At 38.6% G+C, this 17239-nt stretch overlaps 1 protein-coding gene and 1 non-coding gene across 2 annotated transcripts in view; both read left to right on the forward strand.

Moving 5' to 3' along the window:
* Positions 1–17239, forward strand: part of LOC141410440 (sialin-like) — a 345752-nt gene that overhangs the window by 16557 nt on the left and 311956 nt on the right. The window contains 4 exon segments of the mRNA XM_074066975.1: positions 4421–4507; positions 5468–5586; positions 13562–13720; positions 15449–15581. Coding sequence (XP_073923076.1) covers positions 4421–4507; positions 5468–5586; positions 13562–13720; positions 15449–15581 — 498 coding nt within the window.
* On the forward strand, positions 14182–14343 carry LOC141421915 (U1 spliceosomal RNA). The gene has a single exon (XR_012446604.1). It is a non-coding gene; the product is annotated as a U1 spliceosomal RNA (small nuclear RNA).

Below are 17239 nucleotides of genomic sequence, written 5' to 3' on the forward strand. Positions count from 1 at the left end.
TAGTCTAATAACTAAACCCTTCTTCGTTACAAAATAAAAATTATCTCTATTACTAGGTTATCCTTTTTCTTACCTAAATAAAATATATTTATTTATAGTATATTTTCTTTGATCTAAGTAGCCAATCTCACCTTGGGCTATAGCTCCATGGTGGAGTGGTTGCCTAGCTTGTACAAGGCCCTGGGTTCAATATCCAGCACTGCAAGGAAAAACAAAAACACAAAAAAACTTTAAAACAAGTAATAAATCTCCTTAATATATTCTCATACTTTGGCTTCCTGTCTGTTTATGGAACTAATTGAACATTACAGCATACTTTTTGCATTACTACTCAGGGGATAGATAGCGTACATCAGCTCTGCCTCCCATGGTACTTCTCCATTCCTTTTTGTTCTGAAAGAATCAGCAGAAATTATTAAAGCATGTTTTAGCTCTGCTAGTAATAATTCTAACTACCTTTTATCTTTATAATAGTTAGGCAAGATAGAGAACATTATCCCTTTTTTTACAGTTGAAGAAACTGAAGTTCTAGATGGTTGACTAGGGAGAGATGGCCCAAACAAGGTATGCACATATGAATAAATGTACAAACAATTAAAAGAAAGATGGTCGGCTAGTCTTTCTAAGGTTATACAGCTAGGGAGTGGCCAAGAAGTGTGAATTTGTTGATGCGTGAATCTACCAAAACCCATTCTCTCTTCCTCTCTTGTGTATCTCCTGCTCTGCCAAGTGTCCATGGGCCTCCTGGTGTCCGTGTTCCATTACCTCTCCATATCAGAAATTGGCATTTACTGAGCTCATTATCACTAGGAGGAAAGGACTATGAACACTCTCATTGAATTCATTTTTTTCTAAAAGGACCATTTTTCCTGTTGATTTAATTTTAATATCCTCCAGTATCCCAAAGTATTAGCTCAGTATTTTTAAAAATTACAAAGTGGTAATAGTCCCATTTCATCCAGATCACTAACAAAGAGAATGAATAAAATTAACCTTGAGAGTGATCCCTGTGTGTCATCACCCAGGACATTCTTTCAGATTTATTGTAACCCTTCCCTTACCTTATAGTCCCCAAACCAGTCCACAAGTCCATGAACCTTTATCCAGATTTTGAAAGTGTTTCATTCTAAGGTGTTTTCACTTAACACTGACACTAATTTAACACTGTAAAGACATCTCACTTGCTAGAATTTGATTCTGGTTTGGTTCTTATCCAGGAATTTCTTTCCTAACAAAATACCCAATTTTAAGCATTAGCAAAACTACCCTGTATTTCATCAGAAATATTTTCCACACCCCTCCCAGGGTGTTACATTTCCAGCTATGCATGCCATGTGGTCTCCTTGGGCTCCTCCTCTTGAAAGAAGCACACTTCTCAGCATTTCATATGTGAGTAAGATAACCATTATATTAAATTTTTGCTACAGTGCATTGTGTGTACACTAATGTGGGGAGAAAAGTAAGTGCCTACATGCCAGGATCGTACAACACTGGATGACTCTTTTGGGGGAAAATAAACTTTTGAGGGGTATAACTTTATTACCCCTCAAATATACAGTAATGTGTCTTGGTTAACTAATATCATTTTACCCATCTACCATCATTTATTTCAAAGTGTGCTGTCTTTTTAAATGGCATAGAATGCTATTAAAAGAAGAAAAAAAGAAGACCAGTAGCAGGAAAATTGAGAAATTTTGTCCTTTAATTGTGGTTTCTAATTTGATTGTATAATGAACATATCACGACTCTCAATCCTTCTCTTCATGAATTTTTTTCTATGCATTTATTTGTCATCACTTTGAGCTTAAGTAAGATAACATGAGCTTTCTGTATGTGAATTATAATTTTACCAAATAACATAAGAACCTCTAGCTCTTCTTGCACTAAGTGAATGGAAAAATTTCCACCTGGATTTTTGTTTGTTTTATTTTGGGGTCTTTTTTTGAGACAGACTCTAGCTGTTGTAGCCCAGCTGAAACTCACTATGTAGCCTGGCTTGCCTTCATCTCGAAATCCTACTTTCTCAGCCTCTTGAGTGCTGGATTATAGGCATAAACCACTATGCCTGGCTCCACCTGACTAATTTTAAATACAGTGGTTGACCAAGACCTGTCTAGGTGACTTTTAGGTTAAAATCTGAACAATAAGAACAAACCAGGCATGCAAAGAGCAGAAAAAAGAACATTCCAACCAATAAGAACAGCATGTACAAGGACTCTTAGGAAGGAAATAATATAAGAGTTCAAAGAAATGAAAAAGCACTGAGGGTGGTTAGAAGATAGTGAATAAACAGGCTAATAGCATAAGATAAGGCTAGAGATATAGACAAGAGCCAGGCCATATCAGACCCTACAGGCCATGGGAAGGGATGATGATTTCATTCACCCCCCCCCCAATCCCAAATACAATGGGGAAACATAGAGGGTTTGGGATATTTTTGTTTCTTTGGCAGTACTGGGGTTTGAGCTTAGCACCTCATACTTGCTAGGCAGGCACTTTACCACTTGAGCCACTCACCAGTCCTTTTTTGCCTTGAGTATTTTCCAGATAGGGTCTATTTGCCCAGGTTGGCTTCTGATCTCTGCTGGTGTTTGTTTTTATTTTTGTTTTAGGAGAGTTAGGGGTGGGGTTGCTTTTGTTTTTGTATGTTTTTATTTCTTTAGTTATTTGGTTTTTGGTGCTGGTGTTTTTTTCTTTTGTTCATGATTTTTTTTTATTTTTATTGTTTTATTATTTATATGTGCATACAAGGCTTGGGTCATTTCTCTCCCCTGCCCCCACCCCCTCCCTTACCACCCACTCCACCCCCCCTCTCTCCCCCCCACCCCCTCAATACCCAGCAGAAACTATTTTGCCCTTATCTCTAATTTTGTTGAAGAGAGAATATAAGCAATAATAGGAAGGAACAAGTGTTTTTGCTGGTTGAGATAAGGATAGCCAAACAGGGAGTTGACTCACATTAATTTCCTGTGCGTGTGTGTTACCTTCTAGGTTAATTCTTTTTGATCTAACCTTTTCTCTAGTTCCTGGTCCCCTTCTCCTATTGGCCTCAGTTGCTTTTAAGGTATCTGCTTTAGTTTCTCTGCGTTAAGGGCAACAAATGCTATCTAGTTTTTTAGGTGTCTTACCTATCCTCACCCCTCCCTTGTGTGCTCTCATTTTTATCATGTGCTCAAAGTCCAGTCCCCTTGTTGTGTTTGCCCTTGATCTAGTGTCCACATATGAGGGAGAACATATGATTTTTGTTCGTGATTTTTTTTTTTTGAGAGTAGGTCTTACAGTGTAGCCCAGGCTGGTGTTGAACTCATGATCCTCCTGCCTTAGTGTTCCAAGTGTCATTACAGGCAAATGCCACCAGGCCTGCATCACATTAAAGGTTTTTACAAGTGAGAGACAGGATCAAACAATTGTTTGTGCTACTCTGAGGCAACTAAAAAGCTTTACTTTTATTTCAACAAGTTTCTTATTAGCCCTACGGAACATTTTTGAACCTTTCCCCAGACACTCGAGTTTCCAACACATGGGTGGTTTACTATATCGTGTGTGTGCATGTGTGCGTGTGTGAGTGACTGGGATTTTAACTTAGGGCTTCATGCTTACAAAGCAGGCAATATACTACTTGAGCAACGCTTTAATTTTGCTCTGGTTATTTTGGAGATAGGGTCTTGCAAACTATTTGCCGGGGCTGGCCTCAAACCTCAGCTTAGCATTACAGTCATGAGCCACCAGAGCCCAGCTCGTATTTTTGGGTTTTTCTGAGACAGAGTCCCAGGTTGCCCCAGAATTTACAATCCTCCTACATCAGCCTCCTGAGCACTAGCATTACAAGTATTCACCAGCACACCCCAATGGTATATCATACTGTCATGAATCTTCCTATTGATTGACTCCTTCTGATCCATCAATACAGCTGTCAGTTACAAAGGTGTAACTACATTAATGTATAGATGTTTATATATTGTCAGTTTTCTAGAAAATGATCCACTAAGAGAGTGGAGAAGTGTTTATATTTACATATGACTAATGTGACTCCTTTAGATTTTTTTTTCTTTTCTTTTTTCTGTACTGGGGCTTGAACTCAGGGCCTACACCTTGAGCCACTCCACCAACCCTTTTTTGTGATGGAATTTTTTGAGACAGGTCTCACCAACTATTTTCCCGTGCTGGCTTTGAACTGTGATCCTCCTGATCTCTGCCTCCTGAGTAACTAGGATTGCAGGCATGAGCCACTGGTGCCTAGTTCTCCTTCAGATCTTAGTAGTTCTTTCTAGACAGGTGTTCTATTGCTTCAGCCACACCTCCTGGTCATGGGTTTTCATAGTAATTCTTTTATCAGCTGCTCCCTATCCTTTTTAAGCAATATGCCTGTCCCTTCTTTTTCATCTTTCTGGAAAATTTATAGTCTTATGTGTTATTCTAGGAGCACAGCTTGGAACAGTAATTTCACTTCCTCTTTCTGGACTCATTTGCTACTACGTGAATTGGACTTATGTCTTCTACTTTTTTGGTAAGTTAAAATTTGAACCTAAGTTTTATAGCATAACAAATCCAAACTGTAATAATCAGTTAATATATTTTAATATATAATAAGACATATATACATATGTCTAATCATCAGTTAAAATATATACATTATTCCAACTTGCTGAAGTAATCATCTCCTAAACCACAAAGTTCTAAATCACTGACACCTGCTTTTCAATTTGCTATAGTTAAAAGGATCTACCTGAGTTATCACCTGATGTTAGTTTTAGACTATTTCTTAGTAGAAGCTGCTGTTGAATTCTGGAATTAAATGCCACACTACCAAAAGTTACTGTGTTGGGTACTATAAAAAAAATGTGTGTTGGAAAATATTTCTTCTCATCAAAGCAGGTGGGATGCTCATGCTTGGCCCTTATTTTAGTCTGAGGACATTTCTCAGATTCATTGGCAAGATAAGATACATTCTGAACAAATTAGATTTTCACGTAGACATTTCATGCAGGAAATACATCTACCATCAAAATAACAGCAGGAGCATGACTCAAATGGTAAAGTGCTTGCCTAGCATGTGCAAGACCCTGAGTTCAATTCCCCCTGTACTGAAAAAAATTTGACTACTAAGTCAGGAGATATCAAAACAAATAAACAAAGTAGACACTTATGGAAATATATAGATTGTAGAAATTTATTTTCAAAAAGATTTGTCTGGTGGTCCATGACTACGATCCCAGCACTGAAGAGACTGAGACTGTACAACAAGACCCTGTCCCCCAAAAAAACTTGTCTGGTAGATCCTGATAGACAGAGCCATGTGGGTAAAAGCTGTTTTCTCAAAATGTTTAGGAATTACACATTAAAGAATTGAAACTTGAAATTGAAACTCATTTTACATTGAATTTACAGTTAAGTTTTCTTTCAAGTCATGTAAAAATTGCTGTTGATACATTCTAAATTTACTTAACTATTATTTTTCTATTTTAAGGTATAATTGGAATACTTTGGTTTATTTTATGGATCTGGCTGGTTAGTGATACACCAGAAACTCACAAAACAATCTCCCATTATGAAAAACGATACATTCTTTCATCATTAAAAAATCAGGTATGGATTTTATTTATTTTAAAATTTGGTACATTTTTTTTAATTTCAGGGATTGATAGAGTGGCTCAGGTAGTGGAGTGCCTGTGTAGCAAACATAAAGCCCTGAGTTCAAACCCTAGTACTATAAAAAAACAGAGAAGCAACCAGTGTTTTTATATCTGTGTTTTGTTTTATTTTGTTTATTTATTTTGCAGTTCTGGGGATCCAACCCAGAGGCCTCATGCAAGCTAGGGGAGTACTCTACCACTTAACTACAGCCCTATCCCTACCTAGGGATCTTTAAAACATAGATGCTTACCTCTCATCTACCCACAAAGTATTAAGTTGGTCAAGTATGATGCTGGCCTCAGAATTTTTAAAGCTTCCCTGGTGATTGCCTGCAGCAAAGTATAGGAGCCAGTGCTCTATAGAATCATCTAAAAGTAAAATTTCAATTCCTTGGCAGACTTTTTGTCATTTGTTTGCCTTGGTTGTGTTCTGTTTATTTAGTAGGTCTGGAGTAGAGTACAAGCCCCTGTAATTGTAACATGAGAGAGGTAGTGTGAAGGACAGGTGGAACCAGAACTATTGCTGCAAAAGAGCAAATGCACTATTCCCTGTGTCCCTTGCACCTTTGTTACACATTGACAGGTCAACATGCCAAATAAAAAGTCCCTAATGCAAAAACAACAAAAGACCAAAAAAAAAAAAAGAAATCCCTAGTAAAAAGGTCACAAAAAAGTTAATACTGGAAGAGAGATTCCAAGATGGCGACTAGAGGGAGGAAGCAAGAAAACATGCTTCCTAAAGTAAAATCTTGGAGAGATGCTGGAGATACACTTTGAAGGAAAAACCACCCACCAAGAAGAGGCAAAACTCCAACACCTCCACACCCCCAGCCCGTACATAGCATCCCCACTCCACATTAAACGGAGAAACCAGGAGGGCTCCCGTGCCACCAGACACCAGCGCCTAACCTGCTTGTGAGAAGCAGACCACCAGGTGAACTAAGTGGTACGCGGTACTCCCACAGACAACCCTGGGCCAGATCAGCATAGCCCCCCTGGACAGACTGACCCCCACCCAGGGAAAAAAGAGAAAAAAATAAGCTGAATAATGAACAAGTAGCTGAAAAAAAAAAGAGAAATGTAGCAAAGACGGCGGGGCACCCTGAGCTCCAGAGAGTGGGGGAGGGGCACTCCCTCATGGAACTGTAGATAAACAAGCCGGCCAGAGAAGCCAGGAGTGGCGGCACCTGCCCAGCAGCCTTAGAGTGGGAAAGCTTGTAACAGTGACTGTCCTGAGGAGGGTTCCACTGGAGAGTGGGGGAGGGGTACTTTCCAGTGAACTGTAAATAAACATGCTGGCCAGAGTAGGTGGCTGTGGTGCCACCTCCCCCAGTGTGCTTGGAGAGGGGAAGGCTTGCAACAGCAGCTAAAGTGTGGCACGCTCCATGGGAGAGTGGGGGAGGGGCACTCCCCATGCGAAGTCTAAATAAAAGAAAAAAACAGACTGCGATTGTAACAGGCAGGCAGAGCTGCATACTGGAGAAAACAAAAGGGGCATGTGTCCAGGAGAACTCTAAATAAACAAAGCCCGCAGCAGCAGATGGCTGACAGTAGGAGGCAGGTGAGCCACAGCCTCAGGTAGACATTCACAAACCTGTCTCCAGACTGCTTTTTTTTAAATTTCTTCCTTTGATGAAACAACACCACCAGTTGCTGAAGGACTAACTGAAATTGTATTGCATTTGAACTTGGAATTTTTTTTCTTTTTTCTTTTATCCCCTTTGATAAGAAAATGACAGAACTACTTCTCAGACACTGAGAAGTCTTTAGGACTGGATTGCTGAAGGACTAACACCAAAATTATTAAGACTGAAACTTTATTGCATTTGAACTTATGGATTTTTTAAAAATTTTTTATTATTATCCTCTTTCTGTATCTCTAATGGCTGTTTAGCTTACCGTTGATTAGTATACTATCTCTCCCTGTTTATTTCTTTGGCTCTGTTTTTTTTTGTTGTTGTTTGTTCGTTTGTTTGGTTGGGGTTTTTTGTTTGTTTTGTTTTGTTTTCCCTTTTTCTTTACCATCTTTGCTTTCCCTCTCCTCTCACCTTTCCATTCTAGATATCACCATTGTTATTATTACAAGCTAAAGAATACTGAATTACACACAGTATAGGGACAATAACAGTAGCAAGGGCAATTATGGGAAGACAGAAAAAAAAGGGAAACCATTTTCCCCCCAATAATAAATTAGTACAGGAACCAGAGGTAAATGAAGAAATCAGATACCCAGATCCAGACTCCAACAAAACAAGATAAACTATGCCAAAGAACCCAATAAAGGCCACAAGAGCACTCTGAAAGAAGAAATCCTGCAAGTAATCAATGAGAATTTTATAGAGATGATACTGGATATGGTCAACCAAAATGTACAGGAGACACTCAAGAAATTCTAAGACAAAAAAAATGCAGAATTTGATAAAGCACAAGAAGAAATAAAAGAAACAATAGAAGCACTGTATAACCACCAAAGTGAAACAAAGAACACAATAAAGAGATAAATGAACTCAGGGTGAAAATAGAAAATATTAAAGAGGAAGAGACTCAGGATATGGAAAACCTCAGAAAAAAGAATGAAACAGCAATGCAAAGCAAAATGGAAGTCCAATCCAGCAGAATAGAACAAACAGAAGACAGAATCTCAGAACATGAAGATGAAATGGTAATTAAAAGAAAAACCAAAGAACTATTAAACAACTCAAGACCTGTGAAAAGAAAATGCAAGAACTTACTGACTCCATCAAAAGACTAAACCTGAGAATCATGGGCATTGAATGAAGGAGAAGAGGTGCAAACAAAAGGAATGTGTAATATATTCAACAAAATAATTACAGAAAATTTCCCAAATCTAGAGAAAACTATGCCCATACAGGTACAGGGGGCTTCCAGAACTCCAAACAGACCCGACCAAAATAGAACTACCCCATGACATATTATCATTAAAACAACAAGTACAGAGACTAGAGAAAGAATATTGAGGGCTGTAAGAGAGAAAAACTAAATAACATACAAAGGTAAACACATCAAAATCACAGCAGACTTCTCAACAGAGACATTAAAAGCAAGAAGAGCTTGAGTTGAGCTCTTCCAGGCACTGAATGAAAATAACTAAAACCCCAGGATACTCTATGCAGCAAAACTATCATTCAAAATAGATGGATCAATAAAAGTCTTCCATGATAAGCAGAAACTAAGACAATATATGACTACCAAGCCACCACAACAAAAGATTCTTCAAAGGATTCTGCACACAGAAAATGAAAACAACCATAACCATGAAAGGGCAAGCCATACCAAACCACAGGATAAGAAAAGGCAAGAGAGTAGAGAGTAACATCAACTTATCTACACACAATCCAACCCTCAAAAAACTAAGATAATAAAATGACAGGAATCACCACATACCTATCAATACTAACTCTTAATGTTAACGGACTTAATTCCCCCATCAAAAGGCACCGTTTGACAAACTGGATTAAAAAGGAAGATCCAACAATTTGTTGCTTATAGGAGACCCATCTAATCGATAGAAATAAGCATAGGCTTAGGATGAAGGCCAGAAGAAAATTTACCAAGCCAATGGCCCTCCAAAACAGATGGGAGTAGCAATACTTTTCTCTGACAAAGTAGACTTCAAACCTACATTGATCAAATGAGATAAAGGAGGACATTCCATACTAACAAAAGGGGAAATAGACCAAAAGGAAATAACAATTATCAACCTATATGCACCCAATGTCAACGCAGCCAATTTCATCAAACATACCCTGAAGGACCTAAAAGCATATATGAACTCCAACACAGTGGTCCGGGGAGACTTTAACACTCCACTATCATCCATCAAAAAGTCAATAAAAAAATCCAAGATCTAAAACATACCATAGATCAAATGGACCTACTTGATATCTACAGAACATTTCATCCAAATTCTACACAATATACATTCTTCTCAGCAGCCCATGGAACCTTCTCCAAAGTAGATCATATACTAGGGCACAAAGCAAGCCTCAGCAAATATAAGAAAATAGAAATTATACCATGCATTCTATCTGATCACAATGCAATAAAACTAGAACTCAACAACAAAAATAAAGACAAAAAGCATGCAAACAGCTGGAAACTGAATAACTCATTGCTTAATGAACAATGGGTCATTGATGAAATAAAAGAGGAAATTAAAAGGTTCCTGGAAGTCAATGAAAATGAAAACACAACCTACCAGAACCTATGGGACACAGCAAAGGCAGTCCTGAGAGGAAAGTTTATAGCCATGAGTGCATATATTAAAAAAACTGAAAGATCTCAAATCAATGACATAATGTTACATCTCAAACCCCTAGAAAAACAAGAAGAAGCAAATCCCAAAACAAATACAATGAGAGAAATAATAAAAATAAGAGCTGAAATCAATGAGAGAGAAACCGAAAATACCATAAAAAGAATTAAAAAAACAAAAAGTTGGTTCTTTGAAAAAATAAACAAGATCGACAGACCCCCTGGCAAACCTGACTAAAACGAGGAGAGAAAAAACCCAAATCAGTAAAATCAGGAATGCAAAAGGGGAGATAACAACAAACACCAGGGAAGTCCAGGAAATCATCACAGACTACTTTGAGAACCTATATTCAAATAAATTTGAAAATCTTGAAGAAATGGACAGATTTCTAGATACTTATGATCATCCAGAACTGAACCAAGAGGACATTAATCATCTGAATAGATCTATAACACAAAATGAAATTGAAGCAGCAATCAAGAGCCTCCCCAAAAAGAAAAGTCCAGGACCTGATGGATTCTTGGCTGAATTCTATCAGACCTTTAAAGAAGAATGGATACCAACCCACTTTAAACTGTTCCATGAAATAGAAAAGGAAGGAAAACTGCCTAACAGAAACTCTAAAGTCGGTACAGGAAAGAGTAGGACATACTTTGGAACTAATAGGTATAGGCAAGGACTTTCTCAATGAAACCCCAGAAGCTCAGCGACTAAGAGATAGCATAGATAAATGGGACTTCATAAAACTAAGAAGCTTCTGCTCAACAAAAGAAATGGTCTCTAAACTGAGGAGACCACCCACAGAGTGGGAGAAAATAGTTGCCAGCTGCACATCAGACAAAGGACTAATAACCAGAATATATAGGGAATTCAAAAAACTAAATTCTCCCAAAATTAATGAACCACTGAAGAAATGGGCAAGTGAACTAAACAGAACTTTCTCAAAAGAAGAAATTCAAATGGCCAAAAAACACATAAAAAAATGCTCACCATCTCTAGCCATAAAGAAAATGCAAATTAAAACTACACTAAGATTCCACCTCACCTCTATTAGAATAGCCATCATTAGCAACACCACTAACAACAGGTGTTGGCAAGGATGTGGGCATAAGGGAATGTAAACTGGTACAACCACTGTGGCAAAAATTTGGAGGCTTCTTAAAAATCTAAACATAGATCTTACCATATGCTCCAGCAATACCCCTCTTGGGGATGTAACCAAAAGAATGTGACACAGGTTACTCCAGAGGCACTTGCACACCCATGTTTTTTGCAGCACTATTCACAATAGCCAAGTTATGGAAACAGCCAAGATGCCCCACTACTGACGAATGGATTAAGAAAATGTGGTATTTATACACAATGGAATTTTATGCAGCCATGAAAAAGAATGAAATCTTATCATTTGAAAGTAAATAGATGGAACTGGAGAACATCATTCTGAGTGAGGTTAGCCTGGCCCAAAAGACCAAAAATCATATATTCTCCTTCATATGCATACATTAGATCAAGGGCAAACACAACAAGGGGATTGGACTTTGATCACATGATGAAACGAGAGCATACAAGGAAGGTATGAGGATAGGTAAGACATCTAAAAAACTAGATAGCATTTGTTGTCCTCAACACAGAGAAACCAATGCAGATACTTTAAAGCGACAGAGGCCAATAGGGGAAGGGAACCAGGAACTAGAGAAAAGGTTAGTTTGAGAAGAATTAACTTAGAAGGTAACACACATGTACAGGAAAGCAATGCAAGTCAACTCCCTGTGTAGCTATCCTTATCTCAACTAGCAAAAACCCTTGGTCCTTCCTATTATTGCTTATACTCTCTCTTCAACAAATTTAGAGATAAGAGCAAAATAGTTTCTGCCTGGTAGCGAGGGGGTTGTGGGGAGAGGGAGGGGGTGGGGGGGGTAAGAGAGGCGGTGGGAGGGTAAGGGAGGGGGTGGGTTAAGGGGGGAGAAATGATCCAAACATTTTATGCACATATGAATAAAAGAAAAAAGTTTTTTAAATAAAATAAAAAAAGTTAATACCAGTTCATCTCTTTTGAAATAGCATTGAACCCTGGAGGCAGACATAGACTTCTCTTGCTTTTGAGAAAGGAACCAGAGCCTCAGTTTAAAGAAAATTTAAAATTCTGATGTCCCAGACCAGTGTCTGCCATCCACACATTATCCAAATGTACTACTGTACTTATTTACATCATGAAGTATGTACAAAATACATGACATAAATAATATTTACCTAAATTTTAATGGAAGCCCCTTTTGCTGTTACTTACAAATGATAACAATTTGTTAACATACTAATGTCTGATGAGACCAGTGTGTGTGAATATGCTATAGTTGATGATCCAGAGTAGCTAACAAAGCACTCCTGAGGAAAAATGGCAGCTCTGGTATTTTTCTTAGGTGTTCATTGTGTTGTATATTACTAGAATTCTCTTCTATTGACTGTTGCTCCGCAGGAATCTTTTGAAGACCCTGTCAATTTTGTGAGAGTTGTTTTAATTAAAACTGGCTTAAAAATCCCTAAGTCGACCTAAGTACACAGGTATAAACTGTGATCTCAAGTTGTGCCATAATACACTGAGGGCAGACAAAAAAGTGAGAATGCCATTGCTAAGCCCTCTGAATTGGGGAAATTATACTGTGGGTGATCATCTGATCTATTTCAGGGCCAACCTATTTACTAAGTATAGATGGGCTTAATTTCTTCCTTTACAATAAAAATGAGTATAAACAGAAACTCTAATGTGTCTTTCCCCACCTCAGTGGATCATCTTGCATTCCCCTGGGATGCTTCTACCCTACTTTGAAGATCACTTCTCCACATGGTGGTATATGAAGCCCTCTGTTGCACAGATCTTCTTTTTCTTTTTTCTTTTCTTTTCTTTTCTTTTTGAAACAGGGCCTTGCTATATTGCCTGGATTGGTCTCCAAGTCTGGGCTTAAGTGATCTTCCTCCCTCAGCCTCCCAAGTAGCTAGGTGCATAGATGTACTAATTCATATAAATCATTTCAGTTAAACCAAGGTTGAATAAAGAAGTATGATTTGTAGGCTGGGTGCCAGTGACTCACACCTGTAATCCTAGCTACTCTGGAGGCAGAGATTGGGAGGATTGTGGTTTGAAGCCTATCCAGCAAAGAGTTTGGGAGACCCTATCTCGAAAGCACCCAATACAATCAAAGGCTAACAGAGTGGCTCAAGGGATAGAGTGCCTGCCTAGCAAATGTGCGGCCCTGAGTTCAAACCCCAATACTGCAAAAAAGAAAGAAAGAAAGAAAGAAATATGAATTGTTATAGACTCAACCTTAGGCCATAATTATGAAACCATTCTCCATTTTATAGAGAAATTAATGCTGAAGGCAGTATTTATGAGAAGTGCTTAGGATTAACATTGTCACTCTAAGATTACATTTCCATTCTTTCCTCTTAATTCTAATCATCTCTAGCTAGTATTTTTAAATGGAACATTTATCATGTATTTTGCTATTTAATATTTCAAAGGAGTTGATTTTAAATTCTGGAATTTGCTAGTCAAGGCTGATAGTTGAGGCTGGTCTAGGTTGAGCTTTAGCTAATAAGGTAGAGAGCAAAGCATTAGCACAGCTGTTGCTTATCCTAAGTTTGTCTGTTTCCTCAGCTTTCTTCCCAGAAGTCAGTACCACGGAAACCTATTTTAAAATCATTGCCACCTTGGGCTATAGAGGTTGCACATTTTTCTTACAACTGGACTTTTTATACTTTATTGACATTATTGCCTACTTACATGAAGGATATCCTAAGATTCAATGTTCAAGAGGTAAGAAAAATAACCATCTGCTTCTTATGTAGAATATATATATACATATACTTTATACATAGAATTTGTTTTCTTCTAGATGAAATTCAGTCATTTTATATCTTCTGTTTTACTGTGCTTATTAAATTTTATAGACATCTCTTTTTTTGTTTCTTGGGCTGTTGGGTTTTTTGTTGTTTTTGGTGGGACTGGTGTTTGAATTCTAGGTTTCACACTTGGAAAAGAGGTGCTCTACCGCTTGAGCTACTCCTACAGTTCGTTTTCGAGATAGGGTCTGGTGAACTATTTGCCTGGGCTGGCTTTGAACCTCCTGATCTCTGACTCCTGAGTAGCTAGGATTACAGGCGTGAGCCACTGGCACAAATAATGAAAAAGAGAGAGAGAGAGAGAGAGAGAAAGAGAAAGAGAGCGACAATGCCTGGTGAGGAAAGGCAAAATAGGAGGAATAAAAAACACCAAGAATACTTACCTGGCAGGGGAGATACCATGATCACGAAGGTGGTTTTCCCAGGGTGAGGCTTATCCATTGCACTCCAGATGTGCTGACCCCTGTGATTTCCCCAAATGTGGGAAACTTGACTTCATAATTTGTGGTAGTAGGGGACTGCGTTCACTCTCTCCGTTGAAGAAAAAAAACAAAAATCAAGAAATATTCCCAAGCTCTGGAGGGAGGGGAGTGTGTGTGTGTGTGTGTGTGTGTGTGTGTGTGTGTGTGTGTGTGTACGTGTGTGTGTATAAACATAAAATGGACTTACTTTTTTTTTTTGCAATACTGGGGTTTGAACTCAGGGCCTACACCTTGAGTCACTCCACCAGCCCCTTTTTGTGAAGGGTTTTTTTCTCCAATTATTTGCCCAGCTGTCTTTGAACTATGATCCTCCTGATCTCTTCCTCCTGAGTAGCTAGGGTTACAGAAGTGAGCCATAGGCACCCAGCAGATTTTCACCTTTCAGATAATTTCTTTGAACTATAGTTTTACTTGGCACTGATCTTTTAAAAATAAATAAAATATGACCTAGGTTCTTTAATAAAATTATAAGAAAAAAGGAATTGAAGGGATGTATAGATTAAAAGAGACATAAAAGACACATCAAAAATTATTAAATAACTAAAACTCAACTGTAGTTTAGTTAAGACCAAACTACAGTATCTAGGGTTGCACCTTGGGTGATGCAACCATAGACAAATGTGAGCATGTGTGACCAGGATGATTCTTACTTACGGAGAAAGGAAGAGGGTGTCATTGGACTAGGACAATGAAAAGCTCTCCAGGATGCTGGCTATTTTTTGATCTAGATGGTCCTTAGAATAATCCGCTAAGGTATCCATTTATTTAACTTGTGTGGCTTTCTGTGTATGAATTGTATTTTATAGTAAAAAATATTTTAAAATAAGTAAGTAAAGATTGAGGACAAAGTGTTCCATAGAGAGAATCCAGAGGTTAACAGGAAGACTTGTCTTCTCCCACAGCACAAGTTCAGACTAACAGCCAAGATTATGTTAAGCAGACAGGACTGTGATGAACCTGGTTTCCCTCTGAGACAGCTCCTTGGAGGCTGTGTTAAACTGAATCCCATAATCTTTTCAAATGCAAAATTATTTCCTATAATTCTATAACCATTAACAGAATATTCCTGTTTTTCTTTTGTTTTCAAATGGTAGTAGTGTGTGTGTGTGTATGTGTTTTCCTTCTACCATAGTTAATCCTGTGTCTCTTATTCCTTCCAGAATGGGTTTGTATCTGCATTGCCTTATTTTGGCTGTTGGTTATGTATGATCCTGTCTGGTAAAGCAGCTGACAATTTAAGGGTAAAATGGAATTTTTCAGCTCTAAGTGTATGCAGAATTTTTACCATTATAGGTAAGTGAAGTGAATCAAGTTCTGCTTTGGTTTATAGTTACTAAAGATAAGAAAAAAAATGTTTTCCTACTCTCACATACTCATACAATATACAACACCAAAAACACTTCTCTAGTTGCAATGTGTGTGGAGACTTTTCCACACACACATCTGGTTCTGCAATAGACACCAGCTGGATGTGCTGTGCTATAATTCAGTTTCTCCACTGTCTTCCTGGAGATGTGTTGGTATATGTACTGCAAGCTGAGGATAAATCACACAAGGCTGCCCCTGCCCACTTGAGATGCCAGTCACAAGTCCCAGGTTCTGGCCTGTACTGTTCACTGACTGACTATAACTTGGGGTCATGACCTACCTCAGGTTCAAGTACTTTGTTCAAGTAGCTCACAGAACTCAGGGAAACACTGTATTTGTGTTTGCTCATGTATTACAAAGGCTATTCCAGAGGCTGCAGAGGAATGGCCAGGTGGAAGAGATGCTCAGGGTGAGTATGTTGGAAGGAGCATGGGGCTTCCATGCTCTCCCCAGGCGCACCTCCCTCCAGTAACCTCCACATGTTCTGCTGCTTGGAAGCACGTCCAAAACTTCTTGGGTGTTGGGTTTTTTTTTTGAGACAGGGTCTCCCTGCTTTTCCCAGGCTGGCTTGAACTAGCAATCCTCCTGCTTCTGTTTCTGTGTTTCAAGTGCTGGGATAATAGGCATGCACCACCACATCTGCCCAGTCCTTATCCTTTTGAGTTTCTGTGGAGACCTCATCATGCAGACGTGATGAAGTAACTGGCCATTGTGATCAACCCAACTTTCAGCCCCTTCCCTTCCCCAGAGATTAGAGAGTAGAGCTAAACCCCACATTTCTCATCATGCATTGGTTATCTGGTGACCAGTGCCCATCCGGAAGGTAACCAGGGCCAGCCATGATGGTACACACCTATAGTCCCAAATTCCAAATACTGGAGAGGCTAAGGTGAGAGGACTACTTGAGCCCAGAAGTTTGAGGCTAGCCTGGATAACATAGTGGGACTCCATCTCAGAAAAAAGAAAAAAAAAACAGAGTGGAACATAGTGGTACACACCTGTAATCCCAGCATCCCAGCCCTCAGGAGGCTGAAGTAGGAAGACCATGACTTCAAGGCCAGTCTGGGCTGCATTAAAGCCATCTGGCACTGTCCCAGTGTCACCAGTCATTTTGTTAACAAACAAAAGACAATTTTATCATTCCAGAGATTCCAAGGATCTTAGGAGCTGTGTGCCAAGAACCAGAGACTGAGACCAAATACATAATTTCTTCTTATATCTCAATATCACAACAGTGCAAGGCAAAATAGAAATGATGATGTTAGTCATTTATTTTGTTTACATATTAAAACACTAGGATGGATTAGTGCATTTCTGTACAATATAGTCCTTTTTGAACCATGCATTTTGAGATGAAGACTTATAATATCCTTCTTCAGTGCTGACTCTGGAAAAAGATTTTTAATACCCTGTTATTTCCACTTTGTAACAAAAAAAGTGGCTTGCTCTGCTCAACAATATCCCCAGAGTTTTATAAATCACTTTGTTTTCTTTTTGGGGGGGAGGAAGGTAGTGTTTCTCACTTTTTGCCTGGGTTGTCATTGACTATGTTTTCAACTATTAAGTTTGAATGGAAACATTTT

This window comes from Castor canadensis, chromosome 3 (assembly GCF_047511655.1).
Source record: "Castor canadensis chromosome 3, mCasCan1.hap1v2, whole genome shotgun sequence".
NCBI lineage: Eukaryota > Metazoa > Chordata > Mammalia > Rodentia > Castoridae > Castor > Castor canadensis.